General features: G+C 43.6%; 1 protein-coding gene across 1 annotated transcript in view; it reads left to right on the top strand.

The window, feature by feature from the left end:
- The window catches only part of LOC124606460 (amine oxidase [flavin-containing] A), a 270,234-nt gene that overhangs the window by 67,322 nt on the left and 179,042 nt on the right, over nt 1-23,870 (top strand). Inside the window, exon 2 of the mRNA XM_047138441.1 lies at nt 12,389-12,654. Within this exon, the coding sequence (XP_046994397.1) occupies nt 12,389-12,654 (266 nt within the window). The remainder of the gene's footprint in view (nt 1-12,388; nt 12,655-23,870) is intronic.

Consider the following 23,870-nt stretch of genomic DNA (forward strand, 5'->3'; position numbering starts at 1 on the left):
TTTTGATGTCTACATTTAACCTGACCTGGTGTGGATCCCAAACACTTCAGCAACACTCAAGAATAGTTAGCACGAGTGCCATATTTGTGGTTCCCTTTGCAGATGAACCACACTTCCCCAAACTTCTCCTAATTAACCAATGTCAATCATTTTCCTGCTCTACCAAAATCCTCACATGGTCATTCCATTTTTTATTACTTTGCAACATTACACCCAGGTTCTTAAATGATGTGACTGTGTCAACCAGTACATAACTAATGCTCTATCTGAACATTATGGTTTCGTTTTTCCTACTCATTTGCATTAACTTACTTTTTTCTTCATTTAGAGCTAGCAGCCATTCATCACACCAACTAGAAATTTTGTCTAAGTCATCTTGTATCCTCTTACAGTCATTCACCTTCAACACCCTCCTGTACATCAGCCCATCATCAGCAAACAACCAGAGATTGCTGCCCACCCTGTCTCGTTGTTGTTGCTGTTGTCTTCAGTCCTGAGACTGGTTTGATGCAGCTCTCCAAGCTACTCTATCCTGTGCAAGCTTCTTCATCTCCCAGTGCTTACTGCACCCTACATCTTTCTGAATCTGCTTAGTGTATTCATCTCTTGGTCTCCCTCTATGCTTTTTACCCTCCACGCTGCCCTCCAATGCTAAATTTGTGATCCCGTGATGCCTCAGAACATGTCCTACCTCCTGGTCCCTTCTTCTTGTCAAGTTGTGCCACAAACTCCTCCCCAATTCTATTCAATACCTCCTTATTAGTTATGTGATCTACCCATCTGATCTTCAGCATTCTTCTGTAGCACCACAATTCAAAAGCTTCTATTCTCGTCTTGTCGAAACTATTTATTGTCCATGTTTCACTTCCATACATGGCTACACTCCATACAAATACTTTCAGAAATGACTTCCTGATGCTTAAATCTATACTCAATGTTAACAAATTTCTCTTCTTCAGAAACGCTTTCCTTGCCATTGCCAGTCTACATTTTATATCCTCTCTACTTCGACCATCATCAATTATTTTGCTCACCAAATAGCAGAACTCCTTTACTACTTTAAGTGTCTCATTTCCTAATCTAATTCCCTCAGCATCACCTGACTTAATTCGACTACATTCCATTATCCTCGTTTTGCTTTTGTTGATGTTCATCTTATATCCTCCTTTCAAGACACTGTCCATTCTGTTCAACTGCTCTTCCAAGTCCTTTGCTGCCTCTGACAGAATTACAATGTCATCGGCGAACCTCAATGTTTTTATTTCTTCTCCATGGACTTTAATACCTACTCTGAATTTTTCTTTTGTTTCCTTTACTGCATGCTCAATATACAGATTGAATAACATCGGGGACAGGCTACAACCCTGTCTCACTCCCTTCCCAACCACTGCTTCCCTTTCATTTCCCTCAACTCTAATAACAAATTGTAAATAGCCGTTCACTCCCTGTATCTTACCCCTGCCACCTTTAGAATTTGAAAGAGAGTATTCCAGTCAACATTGTCAAAAGCTTTCTCTAAGTCTACAAATGCTAGAAATGTAGGTTTGCCTTTCCTTAATCTTTCTTCTAAGATAAGTCGTAAGGTCAGTATTGCCTCATGTGTTCCAACATTTCTGCGGAATCCAAACTGATCCTCGCCAAGGTCGGCTTCTACCAGTTTTTCCATTCGTCTGTAACGAATTCGTGTTAGTATTTTGCAGCTGTGACTTATTTAACTGATAGTTTGGTAATTTTCACATCTGTCAACACCTGCTTTCTTTGGGATTGGAATTATTATATTCTTCTTGAAGTCTGAGGGTATTTCACCTGTCTCATACATCTTGCTCACCAGATGGTAGAGTTTTGTCAGGACTGGCTCTCCCAAGGCCGTCAGTAGTTCCAATGGAATTTTGTCTACTCCCTGGGCCTTGTTTCGACTCAGGTCTTTCAGTGCTCTGTCAGACTCTTCACGCAGGATTGTATCTCCCATTTCATCTTCATCTACATCCTCTTCCATTTCCATAATATTGTCCTCAAGTACATCGCCCTTGTATAAACCCTCTATATACTCCTTCCACCTTTCTGCTTTCCCTTCTTTTTTTAGAAGTGGGTTTTCATCTGAGCTCTTGATATTCATACAAGTGGTTCTCTTTTCTCCAAAGGTCTCTTTAATTTTCCTGTAGGCAGTATCTGTCTTACCCCTAGTGAGATAAGCCTCTACATCCTTACATTTGTCCTGTAGCCATCCCTGCTTAGCCATTTTGCACTTCCTGTCGATCTCATTTTTGAGACGTTTGTATTCCTTTTTGCCTGCTTCATTTACTGCATTTTTATATTTACTCCTTTCATCAATTAAGTTCAATATTTCTTCTGTTACCCAAGGATTTCTACTAGACCTCGTCTTTTTACCTACTTGATCATCTGCTGCCTTCACTACTTCATCCCTCAGAGCTACCCATTCTTCTTCTACTGTATTTCTTTCCCCCATTCCTGTTAATTGTTCCCTTATGCGCTCCCTGAAACTCTGTACAACCTCTGGTTTAATCACTTTGTCCAGGCCCCATCTCCTTAAATTGCCACCTTTTTGCAGTTTCTTCAGTTTTTATCTACAGTCCATATCAATAGATTGTGGTCAGAGTCCACATCTGCCCCTGGAAATGTCTTACAATTTAATATCTGGTTCCTAAATCTCTGTCTTACCATTATATAATCTATCTGATACCTTCTAGTATTTCCAGGATTTTTCCATGTGTACAACCTTCTTTTATGATTCTTGAACCAAGTGTTAGATATGATTAAGTTATGCTCTGTGCAAAATTCTACCAGACGGCTTCCTCTTTCATTTCTTTCTCCCAGTCCATATTGACCTACTATGTTTCCTTCTCTCCCTTTTCCTACTCTTGAATTCCAGTCACACATGACTATTAAATTTTCGTCTCCCTTCACTACCTGAATAATTTCTTTTATCTCATAATACATTTCATCAATTTCTTCATCATCTGCAGAGCTAGTTGGCATATAAAATTGTACTACTGTAGCAAGTGTGGGCTTCATGTCTATCTTGGCCACAATAATGCGTTCACTATGCTGTTTGTAGTAGCTTACCCGCACTCCTATTTTTTTATTCATTATTAAACCTACTCCTGCATTACCCCTATTTGATTTTGTATTTATAACCCTTTATTCACCTGACCAAAAGTCTTGTTCCTCCTGCCACCGAACTTTACTAATTCCCACTATATCCAACTTTAAGCTATGCATTTCCCTTTTTAAATTTTCTAACCTACCTGCCCAATTAAGGGATCTGACATTCCACGCTCCAATCCGTAGAATTCCAGTTTTCTTTCTCCTGATAACGACGTCCTCTTGAGTAGTCCCCGCTCAGAGATCCGAATGGGGGACTATTTTACCTCCGGAATATTTTACCCAAGAGGACGCCATCATCATTTAACCATACAGTAAAGCTGCATGCCCTCAGGAAAAATTACGGCTGTAGTTTCCCCTTGTTTTCAGCTGTTTGCAGTACCAGCACAGCAAGGCCGTTTTGGTTAGTGTTACAAGGCCAGATCAGTCAATCATCCAGACTGTTGCCCCTGCAACTACTGAAAAGGCTGCTGCCCCTCTTCAGGAACCACACGTTTGTCTGGCCTCTCAACAGATACCCCTCCATTGTGGTTGCACCTACGGTACAGCCATCTGTATCACTGAGGCACGCAAGCCTCCCCACCAACGGCAAGGTCATGGGGGGGATCCAGTAGTTATATGTCAGGTAACACCATTTTGCATATGCTGCACAAAAAAGTTAGGTTATTGTTTTTTCCTTGTTATATATATAGAAATAGTAGTTTCCATTTTGCCACTCTGATTTCATGTAAACCCAATAGAGAGATATTAATTTTTTTCGTTTAACTTTAATGATACTTTGTTCATTGTTTACTGACTGCAGAATATATTCATAAAAAAGGTAATGAATTCATCAATAAGAAGCTTACTTTGAACATCGCAGTGCTATAGTTGGCATGATCCAGTTCTTTTGGAGGTGGTATGCCATTGCCTTCCTTCAACCTTTGAACTGAACTTTCCAGCCAGTTAGATGGGGGCCTATAGTTTAATCTTGAATCTGAACCACAGCACACTTTGTCATTTTTCACATTAACAAATTGCTATAACGTCAAGTTGAACACACATATTTTGAACGACACAATACATGTAAGTCACTGAGCAAGTAGACAAAGTAAGACATGTGTACACGATTACAGTCAAATCAGCACTGAGTCCAAGTCTGGCGGCTTGCTGGCTGCGTGGCTGCTTAGGTGGCATGGCTGCTTGGCTGCTTAGGAGGCGCGGCTGCTGCATGGCTGGCAGACAGCGCCGCATATAGAGGACATGCGTAACTGCGCGGCGGCACTTTGAAAGATCGGCGAGTCACAACACTTTTCCCCCATTTTAATTTTTTGCACTGGTCTTGATGGAGGTGGCCTGTAGATTGCTAACATCCGTAGGTGTTGTTTGACTGGCCATAAAGTCTTGAGGAGGAGGCTTCCCATACGGATGGAAGTGTCCCTGATGATAACGGGTCGAGATGACAGGAGACGTAGGGGTCGAAATTTGCTGGGGCCCTGTGCACCAATCTGTTCATTGCAGCAAGTCTGGTTGATATAACAGGAGTCATGGGCAATGTGTTGGCGTCCATAGGAGAAGGAGGCGAGTAGAGTTGCTTCGACAGATGATGGTCATCCGGTTCCTGCATGGGCACGTCTCCTGGTGGCGTCCATTTTTGTGCTGGCACCGAGATGATGGTGAGAGGGCTGCATTGGGAGTAATGAGAGATGCCAAGATCCTGAGCATCAGGTAGAGCTGAAGGTGGTGTAGCGGCATTCGGAACAGGCGTTGCCGCCACACGAGGCTGAAGCTGGTCCGAATGATGCACTGCAACACCCACGTCTGTCTGGATTTCATACAGGCATTGGCCACAGTGTCGTAAGATGCGGCCCAGACTCCATTTTGGCCGCCTGCCATATCCTCGTACCCATAGAAGGTCGCCGGCGGTGAACCGGCCAAGCGAAGGCACCCGCAGCTGTGAGGTGGAAGGCCACAGAAGATGAAGTAGCGTGCGGGTCTGTCGGCCATGTAAGAGTTCAGCCGGGCTGTGGTCACCCATGGGGGTGAAACGGTAAGAAGCCAGAAATTGGAGAAGCACATCATCAGCGGCAGAAGAAGTCAGGAGTTTCCTCATCTGAGCCTTAAATGTGCGGGTCAGTCGTTCAGCCTCACCATTTGATTGTGGATGGAACGGAGGTGCCGTGACATGCATGATGCCATGACGGGCACAAAAATCCGCAAAATCGGAAGAGGCAAATTGTGGACCATTATCAGTAACAAGAGTAGAGGGAAGGCCTTCCAAAGAGAAAATGTGGGCGAGAGCACTTGTGGTTGCTGCGGTGGTAGGCAACGTGCAATGGACAATGGAAGGGAAGTTAGAGTAGGTGTCAATTACAAGTAGCCAATAAGAACCTGAAAAAGGTCCTGCGAAGTCAGCATGAATGCACTTCCAGGGCTTCTCAGGCGAAGGCCACGGTGACAAAGATGACTTCGGGGTGGCAGCCTGTGATGCACAATGGCCGCAGGCAGCGACCATGTGTGCTATTTCAGAGTTGATGCCGGGCCAGTACACATGACGGTGCGCCAGAGATTTTGTGTGAGAGACACCCCAGTGCCCTTGGTGAAGGAGGCACAAGACCGAAGCACACAAAGACGCAGGAATCACAACACACGGCGAAGCATTATCGGTGGAAAGGAGGATAACACCATCCGTAGCTGTGAGGCGGTAGCGTAAGCGTAGTAGTTCTGCAATGGATCAGAAGTCTTAGTGGACGGATGATCTGGCCAACCCTTCTGAATACAGCGTAAAACCTGGGAGAGGGTAGGGTCAGAACCTGTAGCAGCCGCCAGCTGGTCCCCAGTGATGGGGAACCCGTCCACAACCCGCTGCTCGGCAACATCCAGGTGGAAACACAAAAGTTCGTCCCTATCGAATGCCAGATCAGGACCCATGGGAAGGCAAGACAGTGGATCAGCATTCACATGTTGAGCCATCAGCCGGAAATGAATCTCATAATTGAAACTAGACAAGTAATGAGCCCAACACTGGGGGTGGTGTGCAGCATTGTCAGGGAGTGACATTGATGGATGAAACAAGGAAACAAGTGGTTTGTGGTCAGTAACAAGATGAAATTTGGATCAGTTGGTGATAAGCTTCACAAATATGGGAACAGTGCGAACGACGGATTTGTAAGATACCTCAGCATTAAATTGTCCCAAGAGAGAAATCTTCTGTTTATTGTACGTCCGTAATTGCTGAGAGACAGGTGAAAGGAGTGGAGAACCCAACTGAAGATACGTCTGAGAATTAATGATAGTGGCAGCAGAACCAGTATCCACCTGCATGCTAACATCCCGACATATGATTTGGACAGGGAGGAAGAACTTCCCTGAAAGGGAAGAAGTGCAATTGACAGACAACACAGAAGCAGAATCAGTGTCATGTTCATGAACATCATGGATGTGGTCGGATTTGCAAACGGAAGACACATGACCCTTCTTTTTGCAATTGTGACACATGGCCCAACGTTGGGGAAAATCCTCCAGTGAATGTTTCGTAAAACACCGCGGACATGAAAGAAGTTGCCAGGGGTTTTGTTGCAGTTTCTTAGAGGTTTGTTAATGATTAGGCCGAGGTTGCACGTGGGAGCATATTGCGGCCACGTCGGCCTGCGGGGGGACGCCGCATGCATCGTCAACAGTGCACAGAGGTTGTATTTCCCCAACATCACCCCATCCCTCTATTTGCACCCCAGCAGCACGAGAAATTTCAAAAGACTGCATGATGGATGGGACTTCATCTAGAGTCGGATTTGCCAACTGAAGGGCATATTGCCTAACTTCTTTGTCGGGCGCCGACCGGATAATAGCATCCCGTACCATGGAATCGGCATAGGATTCTTTGTGAACGTCAGTAACAAACTGACACTTTCGACTGAGGCCGTGAAGTTCAGCAGCCCAAGCATGAAAGGATTGATGCGGTTGTTTTTAACAATGATAGAAGGCAACACAAGAGGCTACCACATGCATTTGCTTTTGAAAATAGGCAGACAGAAGGGAGCACATTTCAGCAAAGAACAAAGACGCAGGATCTTTCAAAGGAGCCAACTGTGACAACAACCGATACATTTGAGGTGAAATCCATGAAAGGAACAGAGACTTAGATGTTTGTTCGTCCGTGACATGAAATGCCAAGAAGTGCTGTCGAAGATGTTTTTTGTGATCAGACCAATCTTCCGCCGTCTCTTCATAAGGAGGAAAAGGAGGTATAGACAACGACGAGAAACGCCCCGCATTTGATGCCACGACGAAATCGCGAATCGCCAATGTTATAAGTGTTTGCTGTTCATTGAGACCTTGCAATAGTTGCTCTACAGTAGCCATGGAAAACTGTGGGTCAATTATGAAAAGGAAAAATCCACTACCTTGTCGCTCCTGGTGTAAGAAAATTATTTTCTCAGGAATGATTCCTCTACATCATTTCTAAAATGGTTAATATAGCACCTCAATTTGCTAGATATTTAAAAAATATATAAATTGGTACTCATAAAAGTAATGAAAAAGCATCAAATTGCTGGGAAATAACAGATTCATAAGAAAAACACTTAATAAAGTGAAAGCTGTTCAGAATATTATAAAAAAGAAATGAGGAATAATAAAAAGAATGGTAATAGTATTCAATTGAATGAAAATTCCCAAATTACCAGCAACCCAGTAATGTGCAACTATTGTGGTTAACGGTTTTTGCAAATGTAGCTGAAAAGCCTGTTGAGCAAAACATCACATGAAAATTACACAAATCTGAGGTCAAAAATGGAACAAGTACATAAAATAATATTTCTATGCCAACAGATGTACAGATAGTCTAGCAAGAAATTAACCTACTAAAAACTAAACATGCTGCAGGAATGATTAGTACATTAGATTTGGTTACAAAAAATGTACAGAGCCACACATTTGTCCCCTACAGATATCTAGCCAGACTGTTAAAAATTCCAAAAGTGAAAACTCTTCATAAAAATGGAAGCCATGAAATGGTGACAAACTGCAGACCTATTTGCTTACTGTAAGCCCTTTCAAAAATACACTCCTGGAAATTGAAATAAGAACACCGTGAATTCATTATCCCATGAAGGGGAAACTTTGTTGACACATTCCTGGGGTCAGATACATCACATGATCACACTGACAGAACCACAGGCACATAGACACAGGCAACAGAGCATGCACAATGTCGGCACTAGTACAGTGTATATCCACCTTTCGCAGCAATGCAGGCTGCTATTCTCCCTTGGAGACGATCGTAGAGATGCTGGATGTAGTCCTGTGGAACGGCTTGCCATGCCATTTCCACCTTGCGCCTCAGTTAGACCAGCGTTCGTGCTGGACGTGCAGACCGCATGAGACGACGCTTCATCCAGTCCCAAACATGCTCAATGGGGGACAGATCCGGAGATCTTGCTGGCCAGGGTAGTTGACTTACACCTTCTAGAGCACGTTGGGTGGCACGGGATACATGGGGACGTGCATTGTCCTGTTGGAACAGCAAGTTCCCTTGCCGGTCTAGGAATGGTAGAAAGATGGGTTCGATGACGGTTTGGATGTACCGTGCACTATTCAGTGTCCCCTCGACGATCACCAGTGGTGTACGGCCAGTGTAGGAGATCGCTCCCCACACCATGATGCCGGGTGTTCGCCCTGTGTGCCTCAGTCGTATGCAGTCCTGATTGTGGCGCTCACCTGCACGGCGCCAAACACACATACGACCATCATTGGCACCAAGTCAGAAGCGACTCTCATCGCTGAAGACGACACGTCTCCATTCGTCCCTCCATTCACGCCTGTCGCGACACCACTGGAGGCGGACTGCACGATGTTGGGGCGTGAGCGGAAGACGGCCTAACGGTGTGCGGGACCGTAGCCCAGCTTCATGGAGACGGTTGCGAATGGTCCTCGCCGATACCCCAGGCGCAACAGTGTCCCTAATTTGCTAGGAAGTGGCGGTGCGGTCCCCTACAGCACTGCGTAGGATCCTACGGTCTTGGCGTGCATCCGTGCGTCGCTGCGGTCCGGTCCCAGGTCGATGGGCACGTGCACCTTCCGCCGACCACTGGCAACAACATCGATGTACTGTGGAGACCTCACGCCCCACGTGTTGAGCAATTCGGCGGTACGTCCACCCGGCCTCCCGCATGCCCACTATACGCCCTCGCTCAAAGTCCATCAACTACACTTACGGTTCCCGTCCACGCTGTCGCGGCATGCTACCAGTGTTAAAGACTGCGATGGAGCTCCGTATGCCACGGCAAACTGGCTGACACTGACGGCGGCGGTCCACAAATGCTGCGCAGCTAGCGCCATTCGACGGCCAACACCGCGGTTCCTGGTGTGTCCGCTGGGCCGTGCGTGTGATCATTGCTTGTACAGCCCTCTCGCAGTGTCCGGAGCAAGTATGGTGGGTCTGACACACCGGTGTCAATGTGTTCTTTTTTCCATTTCCAGGAGTGTATTTTACTGTCAGATCTCTTAAATAAATACAACATATTAACAGAATCCAGACAAAGATTTCGAAGTAGACACTGAACTGAAACAGCTATTTCCTTTTTTGAGTAAAGCATTGCAGAGAATAGACAGGCTGATTCATGTTTGCAGCATGATTCAAGACTTATCAAAGGCTTTTGACACCATCAACCATAGTAAGTTACTTAGGAAGATGAAAAAATCAGGTATGGGGGAGCAGGAGATGGCTGATTTTATCTCCTAGATCCATGAAAGAAAACATTTCATAAGGATCGCACATGAAGAAAATAACATAGTTAACATCCATCAATCAGATCTACTAGTAATCAGACACTGTATGCCCCAAAGATCCATTTCAGGATCAGTCATATTTTGACTGTATGTAAGTGACATGAACATAACAGGCAGGTCAATAAGTTTTTTCATATCTGGTCTCACAGCCACATATTTATTGTCTTTTAATAAACAACAGAAATGATGAAATTTACAGTTGACACTGGCATTTTAATAACAGGTAATAGGAAAGAAATATTGGAAGAAAACATTAAACCCATCAGAGAGAATGTAGTAGATTATTTGAGGCAAAAGACTTACCTGTAAGTTCTTAGGTTTCCATGGCCACCATCATTTTCGATCAAATAATTTTGGGTTTTGTGCCGCGTCATTGTAAACTACTAAACAACTTAGTCACGACATTTTGACAAACTTGCTACAGTCCTCTTCAGGATCATTCACTGCTGTGTACTGGTGAATGTCTTCCTGCATGTATTGAATGAGCTCAAGACAACATTTAATGCAAATAGATATAGCAACAGAGACATACAATGAGCTACGAGGTACAGCAAAGACAAATCAGACAAATGTACAGAAGATACTCTTCCTCTTGCTTGTATACCTCATGTGATTGCTGTCAGTGACTGTGCAGGCAAGGTCCTGCATCACTCATATACCAGATCTATATTTGAGATCACTGAAAGATCCGAGATTAGTTGAGACCCAATAAGGATCCCATGACTGCTCTGCACACTGAAGTTGACTACAAAATTCAGTGTGAATGTGGTGAAGTCCATGATGGTGAAACCGGAAGACCTATTAGCATGTTATGTATAACAGGGACAGAACAACAAGTCAGCTGTAGCAGAACGCCACCAGGAACATGGCCAGTTGTCAAGAACCTTGCACACTTGCTCAGCAGCTGTGGATGCAACAATGGTAAATAAAAAAGGCCATTGAAATGCCCTAACAACACTAACAGGGAGGATGACTACAAGTTACCTACAGCCTGGCTGCCAGCGATTGCAGCCTGGGAGAAAGAGTTTGCCTACCAATCACTTACTAGAGTGGCACAGGTGACAGATAGCCAATACACCCCTCCAATCAGCCACCAGTATAGCACAGGAAATAGCCACCCCTCCATAACAACCTCTTCAAATTTTCCATTGACATCTCAGATATCTGACATTGGTAACCACCAGATAACTGAAAATGATGTTATATAAAGAAAGACATTCACCAGCATACTGCATTGAACTTCCCCGAAGAGGACCTTTGCAAGTCAACTGAAATATTGGAAATTTAGTTGTTTTAGTATTTACAATGACATGACCCAATACCCAAAATTATTTTATCCAAAATTTATCTGTAAATTTGGAAAATGCTGTTACAATGGGTATATTATGTTACAGAATAGGACACTAGCTAATTCCCATATTGAACTAAATGAATGAACAATCATCAAAACAGAATGTACAAAATTTCTAGGCATGTATGTAACAGAAAATGAAATGTGATACACAAATTATATAAACAAAAAGTTGAACAAGACATGTTTGATGATAAGAACACTACAGAACTGCATCTCATACAATAATCTCAGGACTATATACTTTAAATAAGTGTCATCATATGGATGCAGTATGGGCGGGCGGATGCAGTATGGAAGGGCATGGGTTCAGCACACCAATCTCCTTGCTGTTTTCAACTGTGCAGACCTTGGAGCCACTACTTCTTATTCAAGCAGCTCCTCTATTGGCATCACAGGGCTGAGTGCACCCCATAGCAGTCCTTCCACCATAGAGAAATCCCTGGCAGTACCAGGAGTTGTACCCACATCCTCTGCATGAGAGTCAGACAGACTGGGGGCTTGGCTATATAGGCAGACTTTGTACATATTAGAAAATTTAATTATTATAAAAGAAAAATTGAACATTAGTGACATTTGATTCTACCATAATTAATCTGTTGATAGCTAATATAAAAGATATCCAAATTATATATAGATAGAGCAGACAAATATGTCACTATTCCAAAAAGGCATACTCCTTCCTAGTAGCAAACTGTATAATGCATTAACAAGGTACATAAAAATAATAACAGGTAAGGATGAATTCAAATCACCAACAAAAGGCCACATATTTGGGCATCTAGAAAAACAAAATGATTCCTCCTTTTGATGCTATATTTGTAAAATTTCCACAATAGCCCAATGTTACATAATATTATTTGTAGTTGAAAAATAATTGTGTTTTAGTTTCTGACATGTTTGTAGCACTTAAAGACTGGTCAAATATTTACTGGACCATTGAGTAAATAAATAACAGAGAGGCCTGTTGGGTTGCTATGCTCCTTTGCAGCTTCTGTGTAAATGGCAGATACTGAGATAATAGCTATAGCTTATGAAGAATATGAGTATATAACAATATTACAGATTTCAGCTGCATTGATAACATATCTGACAAGTTATTAACCCCATGTTTAAGCAAGTAAGAAAACAGTGTTCCATCTTCAGATGATTTCGGGGGACGGACGCAGACAGTGCTACTAAAAGTTGCTGGTGGAGGCAAAGAACCATTTGATGTTGGTGGCCAATGGGTCGACTCTGGACAGGATGATATAATGCTGTTACTGGATGAGTTAGATATAACTAGCTTCCCACAATACAGAGACGGAAAAAAAGTTTTTGAATTTGGAGCACATTTGAAAACAGAAGACAATTGTTTTATCCCGGCCTGTTCATGGTACTGTCGTTTTCAACTGAACAGCTTTGTACGTAAGGTAAGGTAAGGTAGTTTTTTCTTTATTGTTGAGCCTGTGTTGCCCTCCTTTTGTAGTGTGCAAAATCTACAACCAGACTCTGTGTTTTGTGGAATTTTATATTGTTTTTGACATTTTTAACAGTGACAGAAGCAAAATAAAAAATATGAGCTGTAAAGTTGTAGGGGATGATAGCACACAGTGAAACAAATATTACAGTTTTAGTTATTTCTTACAGAAAAAAATGTTTGTATTTATTTAAATGAACAATTTGTTGCCAATGTTTTGGAATAAAGCAAAAATAACTTGGCAGCTAATTAAAAAATGAAGGTACAATTTTAACAAGACACTGTGAATGTTTAACTGCCTACTGTGCATAGTACATAGCGAAACAGTTATGATTTTTACATTATTTATACATGAATAGCTGAGATCACACATAAAACATTAATATATATGATAAGTACAATTACAAACCTCGAGGTAAGTTTTGCTCAGTGAACATCAAGACTACCAAAATTGGATGGACATAGAATACAATTTGGTAGTCTCTTGGCAGTCATAGGCATTGCTGAAGACAGAATCATTTGAAGGCAGAATCATTGCAATACCCTTATGTGATACACAAAATTAATTCACTTCTTCAGCTTCCAGCGTTATCGTATAAAATTATGTCTTCTGCTTCTGGAAATACTAAACCTGCTTTTGCTTTTCTTCAACATATGAGATCTCATATTCAAACACATTAGCTACAAGAAAGTTTAGCAATAAATATTCATCAATCGTGACATCCCAGTTCAAATTAAAAAGCTCTAATGATGAACTCATCTCTGATTCATCGTCTGCCACCTCATCTTTCACTTGAAGCCATTTTACTTTCACATTGCTTAATTTTCTGCTTGTGGACTCTCTTGACACTTCTCTTCTCTTTTCCTTTTAACTTTACCCTTCTCCTTAAATGCATTTTCTTCAATAGCCACCATCTCAGGTGTTGAAGTGAATATGATGCTTCTTTCTTTTGAGTACCCAGTTGTTTTTCTAGTAGGAACTTTTGGGAAACCGTGAAACTCCTTTGGTGAGATATGATTTGCTGGTGCTAGTGTTATCAGTGTACAAAATGCAGCTGACTGCCTGAACGTTTTGCATATCATCATCCAAGGTGTTTGGAGGTGTCACACATCTATCTAAATCCATTGGTTCTACTGGATTAGCCACACCATCAGAATTGAGAGAGTGGTCTGAAACTGAAGATGGAAGGAAATCCATCTAATCACAGGTGTTAACATTAAATACAAAAAATAGATTGATACTGACTGTTAAGGTGACACATTAAGTTGCAGACACACAATTAAAAGATACTTGCACAAAGCTTGTGGTCACAGGGAAGGAAGCACACCTCATGCACATATGACCACCAACTCTGGCAGTGGGATCGAAGCAGCAGTGTGGAGGGGGCAGCTAAGCAGAAGGGTTAGTAGTGTATGATTGGGGGAGAGAGGAAAGCTACCTGACAGAGTGTGCAGGGCTAGAATGCTAACAGGTGCTGTGTCAGGGGCTTGTGGGGCAGGGAGGTAGAGAAAAAAAGGAGTGAAAAAATAGAGGAGCAGGGAAAGATGGGCAGGTACTTTGGTATAGGGTGGGAGTCAAGAATGGGGAGGAGATAATGGGACAGAGGGGAAGGGAGTTGGGTGGAAGGTCTGAGGACAGTATGTTGCTGTAAGTTGAGACTGGGATAATTATGGAAGCAGAGAATGTGTTACATGGATAACTCCCATCTGCACAGTTCAGAAAAGTAGGTAGTAGAAGGAAGGATCCAGATGGCTTGGGTAGTGAAGCAGCCATTGCAATCAGGCATGTTATGTTCAACTGCATTTTGCTCTTGGCCACAGTTTGGTGGTGGCCATTCATCCTGGTGGACAGCTGGTTGATGGTCATACCAATATAAAAAGCCTTGCAATGATTGCAGCAGAGCTGGTTTATGACATGGATGCTTACACATGTGGCCTGGCCTCAGATGGGGTTGAATAAACCTGTGACAGGACTGGAATAGGAAGTGCTGGGTAGTGAAATGGGCAGGTGCTGCATTGCACTTGGGTCTTCCACGGGGATATGATCCTTGTGGCAAGGGGTCTGGGATTGGGAGCGGGATATGGGTGGACTAGGATGTTATGGAGGTTGGGTGGTTGATGGAATGCCACTTTATTAGAATTGGGAAGGATCTTGGGTAGGCTGTCCCTCATTTTAGGGCATGATGATAGGTAATCAAAGTCTTGGCAAAGGATGCATTTCAGTTGTTCCAGTTTGGGATGGTAATGAGCAACAAAAGGGGGACATTCCTTTGTGGCCATTCTTGCGGATGGTGGAATGATTGGGGGTGTGAGGGGAAATGGCATAGAACATCTGTTTACAGGATAGGTCTGAGGGATAGCGCCTTTCTGTGAAAGCCTTGGTGAGACTGTCAGCATACTGGGCAAGGGAATGCTTGTCACTGCAGATAAGCCATACCCAAGTGGCCAGGCTGTATGGGAAGGATTTTTTTGTGTGAAAGGGATGAGTCAATATCATGAAGATATCATAAATGAACCTGACCAGACTAGGGGTTTGGCATTTTGGGAGGCTAAGAATGTCTGCTCTAGATGGCTCCTTAAATAGGCTAGCATAGGAGGGTACAATATGGGTGCCTATGACTGTGCCATGGCTTTGTTTGTCTATCTTCCCTTCAAAAGAGAAGCAGCTTTGGGTTAGGATAAAGTTAGTAAGAGGTATGAGGAATGAAGCAGTGGGTTTGCAGTCTGAAGGACACTGGGAAAGGGGTGTTCAGTAGCAGTAAGACAATGGGACTGAGGGAAGTTGGTGTATAGGAATGTGACATCAACAGTGATGAGTAGGGATTCAGGAGATAAGTGTGTGGGTATGGTGGAGAGTCAGTGAAGGAAGTGGTTGGTATCTTTGACATGGGAGGCTAGACTACAGGCAATTGGTTAGAGGTGTTGGTAAATGAGGGCCAGAATTCTTTTAGTGGGGGCACAATAATCAGCCACAATGGGGCATCAAGGATTGTTGGGTTTGTAGATTTTGGGGAGCATGTAGAAGGTGGATGAGTGGCATGTCATAGGGGTGAGGAAGGGAAAGGGTTCAGGGGAGTGGTTCAGGGAAGAGTCTAAGGCTTTAAGCAGAGTGTGGAGGTTGTGTTGGACTTCTTTAATGGGATCACTGTGGCAGAGCTTATATGTGGAGGAGTTGGATAATTGACAAAGGCCTTTTGCCGAGTAGTCAGTGTAATTTATAACAGCAGTGGTGGAATGTTTGTCTGCAGGTTTGATGATTAGGTCAGGATTTGTTTTGAGGTTGTGTATGGCTATTCTTTCTTCTGTGGAAAGGTGTGGTGTTTTTTTTTTTTTTTTTTTTTTTTTTTTTTTTTTTTTTTTTTTTTTAGGGGTGGGACCTGGGGAAGGATGGTAGGGCTAAGCTGGAGGTAATGAATTCCTGGAAGGTGACTAGCAGGTGAGGTGGTTAGGTGGGAGGGGGGATCATGGTTGGATGGTGGTATCAACAGGGAGAAGCAGTGTTCAGTGGTGGAATTCAGTTGGTTTTGGTTGGAGGAATTGACAGCAAAGAAGTGCCTCCTCTGCAGGCATTGGGAGAAGGAGAGTAGGTATTTGACAAGTGTAGCATGGTTAAATTTAGGTGTAGGGCTGGAGATGAGGTCTTTGGATACAACTAAAATTTCTGTGGAGCTGAGGGATTTGGTGGAAAAGTTATCAACAGTGTTACAGGAACATCTTGGCTCTGGATTTGGTCGAGTGTTGGTAGGGAGTTTTGGGGAATATGGCAAGTTGAAAAGGTCATGTAGACAGGTTTTACGTTCTATGAATGGTGGACAAAGAGGAAGACTGTGAGTGGGATAGGAGTTGGATAGTGGTGCCCTGAGGTGGCAGTAGGCTGTTAATAGCAGGATGGATAACGTGGAGGTGGTGTCTGGAATGCTCTTCCAGGTGCCTGGAGGCCAAAGGATTCAGTTTCAGAGATGTGATGTATGAAACAGGTATTGCACAGTAGTAGTATCTTGTGAAGGGAGCCGAGGTGGTTCTGGGATGCCTGTGTCATGGAGATGTGCTTTACAGTACCAGGTTTGTGAGGGCCAGGGATTGGCAGAATCTGAAAAGCTGGATCTTGTTGTGAAAGGAGGGGTTGAGCCACAGAAAGGAATTTTTATGGTTAAGCCATGTAAGTGGTTTCCATGCCTTAGGCAGCATTTGAGAAATAGTTTGGGACTGGGCTTTAGCCAGGAAAAAGAACACATGTTTGAATTAGTACAGAAAGATGGATCACGGGTCCATTGTGGCATGTATGGCCTAAAGGAAATAGGAATCACCTGGAAACAGGGGAAATAGGTGTTGACAGTTGTGAGAGTAGATGAATAAGAGAAAACACGCATAAAAAATATGTAAACATAAGCAAAAAACATGCAAAGATCTACAAAAATATGCACAAAAATGTAGAAATATGTGAACCTGCATGAAAATACACACATATCTTTTATAAACATACAGAAACTTGGGAGAAAAGGAATGATGAGGTGTGTATGTGTGTGTGTGTGTGTGTGTGTGTGTGTGTGTGTGTTTGTTTGTTTGCATGCGTACATGCTTGTGCGCATGCACTGCGACAAGAGTAGAGAGGTGAAGGGCTTATGGCTTAGGTTGAGGATCACAAGTTCATGTGATAAGGGTAGGTGTGGAAAATAAAATGCTAAAGTACATGTGAGTCATAAAGTGGGATCACTAGGAATAAATGTAATTACTACTATCAGAGAAAAGAATCTGGGGCATCAGATGCTGCTTCAAAATCCTCGTGGTCATGAAGGCTGGGTTGTGATCAGCCAATCATTGATACAGTGTGGCTTCGAAGTATATGTGGTTTGGAAAGCCATGCATAAACACAGGAAAGAAGAGAAAGGATGAACAGTGAGAAGAGTAATGCTGTAGAGAAGGTAAGAAAGGGAAACATCACAGGGTTGTGGGATGGAAGAAAAGCTGTTCAGCAAAATCCAAAAATGGAAACTCTGGGTAGGAATATCAACAATGTAGGAAAATATAGATTGCTAGTTACCATAAAGATGATACATTAAGTTCCAGACAGGCACAATTAAAAGACTCATACACAAAACTTTCAGCCACAGCCCTCATCAACAAAAGAGAAGCACATTGGATTGTCTACTTTGCTCTTGGCCACAGTTTGATGGTGGCCATTCATTCTAGTGGACAGCTGGTCAGTAGTCATACCAATACATAAAGCTGTGCAATGATTGCAGGAGAACTGGTAAATGGCATAGCTGCCTTCACAGGTCACCTGGCCCCTGATGGGATAGGATAAACCCATGACAGGACTGGAATAGGAAGTGCTGGGTGGGTGGGTTGGACAGGTCTTGCACCTTGGTCTTCCACAGGGATTTGTTCCTTGTGGCAAGGAGTTAGGATTGGGAGTGGTACGGGGATGGACTAGGATGTTGTCAAGGTTGGGTGAGTGATGGAACTTTTAATCCACTACATGCCCGTTTACAGATGCCGCCTGATATATCTTCCCTTTTAGCAGATGACACGCGCTCAGCCAATCACATCCTCAAGTTTATCAGTGTCAGTGAGATGACACTGCTCATTTGATGCCCTTTTTTTGGGGAAAATAACCCCCCCTTCAATAGTAGTTTTCTAAGATCTACTTCCGTTTTTAGTTTCTTACCTTTTTGAGTTTCGCTCCCATTGATGGTGATTTAACATTCAGTTTTTTACCTTCCCTAAGCCACAGAATGGGCACTTATGACTGTAGCAGTTCTGCACTTTAAAACCATAACAAAAAAAAAAAACATTTGAGGTGGGGTGGGATGGATCTGGGATGGGATGTCCCCTATTTCAGTGCATGATGTTAGATACTCAAAGCCCTGTCAAAGGATATTGTTGTTGTTGCAGTCCAGTGTAGTACTAGGTGACAAAGGGGGCGCAACTTTGTGACTGGCTCTTGGGGGTGGTGGGAGGATTGGTGATGTGAGGGGAAATGGCCCGAAGATCAGTATGCAGACTAGCTCTGGGAGATAGTGCCTCTTTGTGAAAGCCTTGGTTGGTGAACCCTCAGCGTGCTGGGCAAGGGGCAAGGGGCAAGGGAGATCTTGACTCTGAAGATAAGCTGTCCCTGGATGACCAGGCTGTATGCGATGGATTTTGTGGTGGGAAAGAGATAACAGCTGTTGGAATGCAGGTACTGTTGGTTGTTGGTGGGGTTAAAGTGGACAGAGGTGTGAATGGAGCCACCTGTGAGGAGGAGGACAACATCTAGGAAGATTGAATGTTGGGAAGAGGAGGACCAGATGTAGCAGATGAGTGACACGGTGCTGAGGTTGTGAAAGATTGAAGATAAGGTGTCCTGGCCCTGTGTCCAGGTCATGAAGGTATCATCAATGAACCTGAACTAGACTAGTGGTTTGGCATTTCAGAAGGCTAAGAATGTCTCCTCTATATGGCCCATAAACAGGTTGGCATAGGAGTTGCCATGCTGGTGCCCATGACTGTGCTGTGGATTTTTTTGCATTCCTTCCCTTCAAAGGAGAAGTAGTTGTTTAGAATAAAGTTACTAAGGTGCATGAGGAATGAAGCAGTGATTTTGGAGTCTGAAGGACATTGGGAAAGGGGTGTTCAGTAGCGGTAAAACCATGGGAGTGAGGGAAGTTGGTGTGTAGGAAGGTGAGATCAACAGTGATGACTAGGGATTCAGGAGATAAGTGGGTGGGGATGGTGGAGAGTCAGTGAAGGAAGTGGTTGGTATCTTTGACATGGGAGGCTAGATTATGGGCAATTGGTTAGAGGTGTTGGTCAATGAGGGCCAAAATTCTTTCAGTGGGAGCACAATACTCAGCCACAATGGAGCATCAAGGATTGTTGCGTTTGTGGATTTTGGAGCATGTAGGAAGTGGGTCTGCAGTGTGTCATATGGACAAGGAGGGGAAGGGATTCAGAGGAGAGATTCTGGGACTGCTTAAGGCTTTAAGCAGGGATTGGAGTTTGTGATGGTCTTCTGGGATGGGATCACTATGGCAAAGTTTATAAGTGAAAGAGTCAGATAACTGGCAGAGGCATTCTGCCAGGTAGTCACTGTGATTCATAACATTGATGGTGAAACTTTTGTCTGCAGGTGGGATGATTAAGTCAGGATTTATTCTGAGATTTTGTGTGGCTGTTCTTTCTTCTGCTGAAAGGTTGGTGTTATGAGGAAGGGACCTGAGTAAGGATGGGAAGGCTAAGTTGTAGGTAAGGATTCCCTGGAAGGTGACCAGTGGATGGTCAGATGGGTGGGGGCAAGCATCATGGTTGGATGGTGGGATGAACTGGGAGAGGCAGGGTTCAATGTTGGAATTAGGTTGGTTTTGGCTGAAGAGACTGACAGCAAAGAAGTGCTTCCATCACTGGGACCTGGTGAAGGAGAGTAGGGCTTTACCATGTCCAGCATGATTATATTTGTGTGGAGGTCTAAAGGTGAGGCCTTTGGATATGACTAAAATTTCTGTAGAGCTGAGGAGTTTGGTGGAAAGGTTAGCAACAGTTTCACAGGAATATTTTGGGTCTGTGTTTGGTGGAGTGTTGGTAGTGTGTTTTGGGGGGATGTGGCAAATTGAAAAGATCAGCTAGGCAGCATTTAGGGGCTATGATGGTTGCATGAGGAGAAAGACTGGATAAGGTAGAGGTTGGATAGTGGTGCCTCAAGGTGGCAGCAGGATATCGGCAGCAAGTGTGACATGGTGGTATCTGGAATGCTCTTCCAGGTGCTGGAGAGCAAGGGATTCAATTTCAGCGATGTGATGTATGAAGCAGGGATTTCCCAGTAGTACTATCTTGTGGAGGGAAATGAGATCGTTCTAGTATGCCTGTTCCCTGGAGGTTTGTTTTTGTAGTACCAAGTCTGTGATGACAGGGACTGGCAGAATGTGAGAAGGGAATGTCATTGTGAAAAGAGGGGTGGGATTTGGAGAAAGGAATTTGTATGGTTAAGCCATTTTGGGGAGATTCCACGCTTTAGGCAGAATTTGAGAAGTAGGATGTGGGACTAGGTTTATCCAGTGAAAGGAACACAATTTTGAACTGGTACAGAAAGATAGATATCCAACATGACAGAAATAGTGTAAATGGGAATGTCATGGAAATGGGAAAATAGATGTTGATGGTTGTAGAAGCAGCTGGATAAGAGAAAAGACGCATAAAAATACGTAAAGAAGGCAGAAACACAGACAAATATGCACAAATACTTCAAAATATGTAATCATGTGTGAAATCGTGTAAAAATCACAAATAAGTTAAAAACATACAGAATCTTGGGAGGAAAGAAACGGAAGAGTTTTGGGAGTGTTTGTGTTGCAATAAGGGAAAGGAGAGGGAGGGAGTATGGGTTAGGTCGGGCACACAACCTTGTGTGGTATGAGCAGGAATGGAAAATAAAATGCTGAAGTACCTCAGCTTGAGGGCTGAAGTGGGATCAGTAGGATTGAATATAATTATGACTATTAAAGGAAAGAGTCTGTGGCATCAGATGCTGCATCAGCAGTCTGCACATTCATGTAGCTTGTGTTGCGTGTGGACAATTGTTGATACAGCTTTTTATATTGGTATGACTACCAACAAGCAGTCCACCATGATGAACAGCCAGTGCCAAACTGTGGCCAAAAGCAAAGTACACCACACTATGACACAGTATGCAGCTGAACATAACATGCTTGATTTCAATGGCTGCTTCACTACCTGAGCCATCTTGATCCTCTCTACCACCAGCAGCTTTTCTGAACTGTGCAGATTTGAGTTATCCTTCCAACACATTCTCTGCTCCCATAATTATCCCAGTCACAACTTATGGTACATGTTTTCCCATGTCTTCCATCCGACAGTTTCAAATCCCTCTGTCTTATTGTCTCCTCCCCACTCTCATCACCCACTCTCTGCCAATTCACCCATCCATCCCTCCCTACTCTTGTTCTTTTTCACTCCTTTTTTGCCCACCTCCCTGCCCCAGAACCTACTGATGCTGTGCCTGTTGTCAATCTAGTCCCTGCACGCGCTGCCAGACAGTGTTCCTGTCTCCCCTCACACACACACTACTATCCCTTCCCCTTCCCCATCACATCCAGATTGCTGCTTCCATCCCACATGATAGCTGAATTCTGGCCCAAGCTGCTGGAGTTGGCAGTCATTTTTACATGAGGTATGCTTGCTTGTATGTATGAATGGTGTATTTTCTAATTCTGTGGCCGAAAGCTTTGTGTGTCTTTTAATTGTGCCTGTCTACAACATAATGTATCATCTTTATGGTAACTACCAATCTATCTTTTCCTACATTGTTGATATTGCTACATGGTGTTTCCATTTTTTAATTTTGCTGAACAGTGTTTCTTCCATCCTACAACCCTGTGATGTTTTCCTTTGTTACTTTCCCTATAGCATTACTCTTCTCACTGTCCATTCTTTCTCTTCTTTCCTATGTTTATTGGTTTGGTGGTTACATGTGCTCAATGTTGAGGTCATCAGCACTACGTTTATTACAGGTTTCCGAACTGCCTCTACTTCCTAACCACACTGTATCAATGATTGCCTCATCACAATTCCAGCTCCATGTCCACAGGGATTGTTGATGTGGCATCTGACACCCCAGATTCTTTCCTGTGATAGTTGCAAATATATTTATTGCTAGTGATTCCAGTTCATCACCCATCCTGACATATTTTAGCATTTTATTTTCCACATCTCCCTGTGTCACACGAACTTGTGATCATCAACCTAAGTGTCCGCCCCCGGTAGCTGAGTGGTCAGCGCGACAGACTGTCAATCCTAAGGGCCTGGGTTCGATTCCCTGCTGGGTCGGAGATTTTCTCTGCTCAGGGACTGGGTGTTGTGTTGTCCTAATCAAATCATAATCATTTCATCCCTATTGACGTGCAAGTCCCTGAAGTGGCATCAAATCGAAAGACTTGCACCAGGCGAGTGGTCTACCTGACGGGAGGCCCTTGTCACACCCCATCCCCCTATCTTCCCTTTATCGCACCACACACACACACACACACACCTCATCCGTTCCTTTTCTCCCGTGTTCTTGTATGTTTTTAACACATAAATGCATGTCTTTACATGGTTTCATGCATTTTTATGTATTTTTACATATCTGTGCATGTCCCTGGCCCTCACAAACCTGGTACTGCATAAACACATCTCCATGGCGCAGGCATCACAATAGCACCTCAGCTCCATCTGGAAGATACTACTACTTTGAAATCCCTGCTTCATACATCACATCTCTGAAATTGAATCCCTTGGTCTCCAGTGCCTGGAAGAGCATTCAGGCACTAGCTCCATAAGTTATCCAACCTGCTGACATCCTACTTCCACCTTAGGTTACCACTGTCCAACCCCTATGCTATCCACAGTGTTCCTCCTTGTCAACACATCATAAATCCCAGACCCTGCCTAGCTGACCTTTTCAAGTTGCCACACCTTCAAGCCCCCTTCTAATGCTTCACTAAATCCAGAGCCGAAACAATCCCAGAATGCTTTCACTAACCTTTCCACCACATTCCTCAGGCCCACAGAAGTTTCAGTCCTATCCAAAGACCTCACCTTCAGCCATACACTGAAATTTAACCATGCTGGACTTGGCAAACACCTGCTCTCCCTCTCTTGATCACTGCAATGGAGACACTTCTTTGCCACCAATTGCCAAATGATGCCAACCTAATTCCAACATTGAACCCTGCCTTTTCCATTTCATACCACCATCCAACCATGATCCTACCCCACCCGTCCCCTCCCACCTAACCACTTGCTGGTCACCTTCCAGTAATTCCTTACCTCCAACTTAGCCTCACCATCATTCCCCATGTCCCTTCCTCAGAACACAAACCTTTCAGAAGAAATAATAGCCATATACAACCTAAAAACAAATCCTGACCTATCATCCTACCTGCAGGAAAAAGTTTCACAACTATTATTATGAATCACAGTGACTACCTGGCAGAAGGCCACCACCAGTTGTCTGACTCTTCTACGTATAAACATTGCCATAGTGATCTCATCCCAGAAGTCCAACACAATCTCCAATCCCTGCTTAAAGCCTTAGGGCCTTTGGAGAACCTCACCCCTGAATCCTTTTATGTCTTCACACCTATTACACTCTACACACTCACCTTCTACAAGCTCTCCAAAATCCGCAAACCC

This window comes from Schistocerca americana, chromosome 3, assembly GCF_021461395.2.
Source record: "Schistocerca americana isolate TAMUIC-IGC-003095 chromosome 3, iqSchAmer2.1, whole genome shotgun sequence".
Taxonomy (NCBI): domain Eukaryota; kingdom Metazoa; phylum Arthropoda; class Insecta; order Orthoptera; family Acrididae; genus Schistocerca; species Schistocerca americana.